At 38.3% G+C, this 6,000-nt stretch overlaps 1 protein-coding gene across 1 annotated transcript in view; it reads right to left on the reverse strand.

Annotated features, from left to right (window-relative positions):
• LOC129746212 (frizzled-like) overlaps window positions 1–2,819 on the reverse strand; it is a 131,211-nt gene extending 128,392 nt beyond the window's left edge. Inside the window, exon 1 of the mRNA XM_055739774.1 lies at window positions 1,059–2,819. Coding sequence (XP_055595749.1) covers window positions 1,059–1,739 — 681 coding nt within the window. The 5' untranslated portion in view covers window positions 1,740–2,819. The remainder of the gene's footprint in view (window positions 1–1,058) is intronic.
• Between the last annotated feature and the right edge of the window lie 3,181 nt (window positions 2,820–6,000).

Genomic DNA, 6,000 nt, shown 5'->3' on the forward strand with positions numbered 1-6,000 from the left:
GGAAACTTTACAAAGAAATAAGTGTTTACTGGAGTTTTGAAGCAATATGAGGCCCTTGGAGCTAAAAGGACATGCGGATAGAAACTAATTTCGAGAAAACACGCTTTCAAGTTTTTATGTTTAGCCATTATTCATTTATTTTTAAAAATTTGAATTTTTCTTTCGGAGGAAATAGTATGTTAATAAAATTCTAGAAATCTTAAAATTCACGAAATAACGTTTGAAATACGAAGAATCGTTTGACATTATTAAATCAAAATCGACCACCTTAACACTTATGATACCCCCTCTTTGGGCTCATATAAATTTTAATAAGTTTTGAGTTAAGTCTTAGAACAACATAAAGCCAAAAGCTTATGGTATTTCAACGATCCAGATTATCATGTTTTTAAGATTATCTTAAAATTTGTTCAGGGGGCGATGAGTTCGAAAATTATGCAAAGTGGGGCGATGAGCGAAAAAAGTTTGAAAACCACTGATCTAGGATAAGGGTTTTTTTTTCAGAAAAAAACCCGCTTCCATTTCTGACAACACTAACTCGTGTAAAAACTACAAATTGAGCATCGTAACAGATTTTTATTCATAAATTGCTCAAAATGCCCACCAATATATAGAGATGCGTTGAAAACCATAAAATAACACGTCCTGATTACCAAGTGATAGTGCTTATACTTAAATTTCAATGCGCTTAAGCAAAGCACTGTTTCACCAAAGCACAAAAACCTGCCTGTTTATCACTTGTTGATATATTCACCGGTAATCAATACAAGTGCCAATTTAGCTAAAGAAAATGTACGAGATAATCTGCAGCTAACCACTAGTGAGATGGTTCATTCCAGCATTGAACCCGTCTCAGCATCCTTGAACAACTTAAATGTGTCCTAAGGCGCCCGTTCCGTTTTCAATACGTAACCGCGCGCCCTTCAATTTTCCATTGAATTCCTCGTCGGTGAACACCGAGGTGCGGACAACTGGTCGGTCTTTCTTCGGACCCCGAACCGAACTATGGCTATTGTTTCACTTCTTTTAAACGTTTGCTAACCGGAGGGCTTGCTTACCTTTCCACCGACCGTCAGTTGATAACCCATTATGGTCGGTGCCTTGAGCTGCACCGGGCAGATGAATCCGAGATCCCGGTACGGTCCTATTGGTTGAGTGTTTTTCCTCGGCGTGTTCGTCTGAGCTCGGGTCGTGTGCACCGCAGCATCGGGTGGAATCGGCGTCGAGTCGGAGGAATTATTTTGGGACACGCAGAGCTCCTTGCCGTAGACCGGAAACTTTGAACACTCGAGGTTCTCGGGCCACTGAAAGTCGAATGTCCGCATGATACTTTCACAGGCTCGGGCACTCTCACAGAGACTCCGACACGGTGGGATCGGGTAGCTCATGATGGTGCAGACTGGGGCATAGAGACTGCACAGGAAGAATTTGAGATCCGGACTGCAGTCGATTTTGACCAGGGGGATGAACTGGTGCACTTCCAGGGCCGCCTCTTCCTGCTTGACGTGGCCGAGAAGGTTCGGCATGATGGTTTTGTTGTACGCGATGTCGGTGCAGAAAGGAATCGTGATCGGTTCGCAGCGATTGTGATGCTGAAATTCGTCGGAACCGATGCTGCTGGAAACCTCGTGCGTCGCATACGCATCCTGCTGCTGAATGGATAATCCAAAATTTGCATAACTCAACACCAGAACAATGGAGCTGAACACCGACGATGATGATGGCTGGATGTTTGCCATTTTACTGATTCTCTTACGACACCCTCTTTATTGGCTTCTTCACTTATTCGCACTTTACGCCACTTTGGCATATTCCACTGAACTTAACAACCCGCTCTTTGCATTACTTCATTTTACCGAGGCCGAGGGTAATAATCGGCAGCAATAAACAACGCAACCTTCCACACAATGCACATATTTTCCCTCGCTTTTCAACTTTTCTCCAAATTCTTCCACTTGAATACCAAACAGGCTTTTCATCCCACAGAGGCAGCTCTAAATTTTTCAACTCTTTTCCCAACCTTGTCAAACTGCACAGTGCCAAGTGTTAAACGTGAGACGACCCAACAAAAAACAACAAACCAACAATGTGGTTCCACGGCAGAATTTTTTATCCCCCAATTGCTCTAAGCTAGACTGCTCCGAAATCTCACATCTTCAATAAAACATTATCCCCTCAAATCGCTTCTTTCCGTTGTTGCCACAGCAAAAAACAGCCGAAGATGGCGAATCAATCCACTGCTCACCGCGGCAGCTGTCCTTTATCCAAACCACCCGGTCGAAATTTCATCCACCAACAGGAACGATAACAGCAAGGATCTGCACAATTCTCCACATCCTCCTTCAACCGGTTGAAGAAACACGGCTCTCGGTCCCGGTCTTGCTAGCTAGCACGCCAACATCGCACCGAAACAACCACGCGAGCACCAAAAAGGAAAACGAGCATAACTCGCAAATTATGCTGCTTTCATTCAACTTGTCTCCCCCCGAAGGGATTTTCTTGGCAAATTTTTTGCGCTGCTCCTTTCCACCAGCGCAAAAAAAAAATAAAAACAAAAAACGCACCAAACCCGGCACCAGGACAAGAGCGAGAGATATTCCTCCAACTGAAACCAGGCAACGTTTTTCCTGGCGCGCGATTTCTTTTTTTTTCCTCTGCTTATTTGACCAACCACTCCACTCCGTCAAAACAACCCTAAACTCCCCTTTTTGTCCGGAGGTATCCAAACCGGAGCGTTTTCCCGAGAAAACGTCAATCGACACGACGGAGACGCTCCTTGAACAAGTAAATCCAGCCGTACCAAACGATCTAAACGTTAAGCCGCCCGAAATGTGACTGACTGGAGTCGGTTCGCTTGAGGAACAACATTGCCCCGGACCCGAACGATCCGGTCTTTTGGTTAGTCAGACCATTCAGGTTCGTTTTCTTTTTTTCTGCTGCTGCTATGTTGTGTTGTCTGTTTTTATGCTACGTCCCACTTCGGCTTCGTTCGGCCGGTATGTTGCGCCGATGTTGGTGTGGGTGTCATGAAGTTGGTGTAAACAAGAAGCGGCAAGTGCATTCTGTTTTGCTGTCTGGCTGGCAGGCTCGCTCTGGTCTGGGTGATGTTGACACCAATACAACCGGAATTTTATGCTCGAGGGAAACGTGTTTTGTGTGGAAACTGTTCGAAAGGAAATTGTTATACACCTTGGAACTTGTCTAGAGCATTTTTTTTGGTGTTGATGCTGCTGCCACAAAAAGAACGGTGACGCGTGGAGGAGTGCAAAAATCGGCTACACAATAAACAACTTCAGACCGATAATTTAGAAGGCGTAAAAAGTCTCGGGAGTAATCATCTTCAAATGGTGTTTTCTCTATCATTTGTGTAGGATTGTTAAAATAGTTTCTGTCAAATTACCGATATGATGGTTAAACTTTTTAAGTGATACATATACCACCAAGGCCCATTTTTTGCAGAGTTTACTTTTTTAATTTTCTAAAGTTTCACAAGTCCAAAAAAGGCCGGAACAAATATAAAATTCTTCTTTTGTCATCCCCCTCACTATTCAATTTTTCCGATAATCCCGAAGGAGGGAAAAACTAAATTTAAGATACATATTAGATTGAAAAATTTAATTTTTTTTTGAAACTTGAAATTGGGAATTGTATCGTCTATTTTTTTTTTTTAAATTTGCGATGTAATCTAACATGATTTTTTGATATTGTGCAGTGTTATATGCATGCAAATTTTTCAATACAAGCTTTTGTCCAATTTATTGCAGTTGATTGAAAATATGTATTTTTTTATCCCCCATAAATACTGTGACAAAATTGCATTTATATTTTTGAATAAAAAATGAAATTTTTTTAAGGTAGAGATATTGACAGCGCTTTTCAAATGTATCAAAGATTTTGAAAAATTTGATTTAGTTTAGCTTAGCTTGATTGACTACTCACATCCACCTTGAATCATTGAATCCGAAATGTTTCATACAATTTTTGAGCAATGGATGTTAAGATTTTTTCCTTAATTCCACGTCAATAAAGATAACTACATTTAGAGTTCCATGATCGCTGGCGTGGCTCAGTAAAACTAGTTCCACATCGCCAATGGTTGCTACTCCGAGATTGACCGAGGCCATCAATTTTGTGCAAAGGTCAAAAGAATGGTGCTTGGGAATAGCAGCTCATTCTCTTTGCACAAAACTGATGCTCTCTCTTTGAACATCAATAACGGCGCCGGCCACGTCCTAGTAGTCAAAAGATAGTTTGGAAAAGAGAAGAAGAGATGAAAGATCAATATTGTGCTTAAGGACCAAGGTCACCTCTGCATCCTAGCAAAAAAATTGTTTTTGGAAGTATGGGTGAAAGGATATGATCAGGAGACACTTTTGACTAGTGCGATCAACTAGAACAAATTTTTCATGTTATTTCCTGTATTAAATTCAAGTATCGTTATAATATATTTTGGATTGATGATGGTTTTTTATGTTTCCCTGTTTAAACTTCACCTCAACAAAATAATTTACTGAAGAAGAGTTAGTTAGTGCTTGGTCCTTAATCCTCACCGAGATTTCATATAATTTATTCGGTTTCTTTCTATAGTAGCTCCAAGTATAAGACTATTAAGTCTGCACTATAAAACGAAAAAAAAACAGAAAATGCAAAAAATTATGTTCGAACGGGTATCATGTGGGTCGTTTTATCAAAGTAGCGATTTTAAATATTCATAAATAAATTGTAAACGGCTTGACGCGCACTCCTTCTTGAAACAAATAAGAACTAATAATTTAAAAATCTTACGATACTAGATTTTTTTTCTCTTGTTCTATGTTCAATTTTTTCTCCTAACTTTAATCATGGCACCGTAGTTTGATACTTTATCTAAAAAAAACTAACGAATATTACTTAAATTTTGGTTACCGTTTCTGTTCATGTTTGCGCAATTTCATTCTTGGAGGTAGCAATCTATAATGTATTATGGTTCCTCAATCCTGATGATCATTGAAATAACAACATTATTAGTCCAACAGCCGTGGGATACACTGGCTTGCTAACCTTTAGTAGAAATAGGATTATTGAATTTGTTTGCAGCAACCAGTTCCATAATTTTTTGCATCATTTTGTTCAACTGACTAACCGTTTGAACAAGTGATGTTCTATCTTCAATCGCAAAATATTGATAGATCAAAACAAATCATATCCGAAAAACTCACTTATGCTTAAAATGTATGATCAATTTGACTGTGATTTGACTGTGATTTTCGTCGAGATTCCGAATCTTAAAGTGTTACCTACTTGTTGAAAGCAAACGAATGATAAACACTGGGAATAAGATTCTTTTACATAGAAGGCACTGTAATAGAAATGATCTGGGTATAACAAAATGATTACTTAGCTTTGATATGTTGCTCAGTAAACTTCCGGACTTCTGAAATATACAGTATAAATTCCTTTGTACCTTCAATACCGCCATTTGTGTTGTTCGATCGGTTCGGACCTTAGGATCCTTACAATTGCCGTTGTTTAGATGGAGCACAAACAAAAACTCGCACAAACTTTAAAAAATTTGAAATTTTTTCTCAAATATTTAAAAAAAATTGATTTTTTGATAAACTTACTTAGTAGAAGAAGTAAGGGTTAATATTTTGTCAAAAATTAGATAAAAATCAAAACATTTTTATCGCTCCATAAAAAAATTATTTGCTCAAGATAAACGTTGACTAATTATATCAAATTCTTTGAAATTTTTCCAATTTTCATATAATTTGATCATATTAAATTTTCAACAAAAAATGTCATAGTTTTAGCAAGGATAGTTTTATATTAAAACGAACAGATTTCAATTATTTTATTACAAAACTTCTACAATGATTAGATTTCCAGCAAAATTCAGTTTTCGAAGCATATGGGAATAAAGAGCTACGTTTCAACATTTTGAAAAATCTGCTAAAATATGTTAATGAAGAAGATATTCAGCTTTTTTTGGAACAAGTTTTTTGTGTTGTTTATAAAATT

This window comes from Uranotaenia lowii, chromosome 2 (genome assembly GCF_029784155.1).
Source record: "Uranotaenia lowii strain MFRU-FL chromosome 2, ASM2978415v1, whole genome shotgun sequence".
Taxonomy (NCBI): domain Eukaryota; kingdom Metazoa; phylum Arthropoda; class Insecta; order Diptera; family Culicidae; genus Uranotaenia; species Uranotaenia lowii.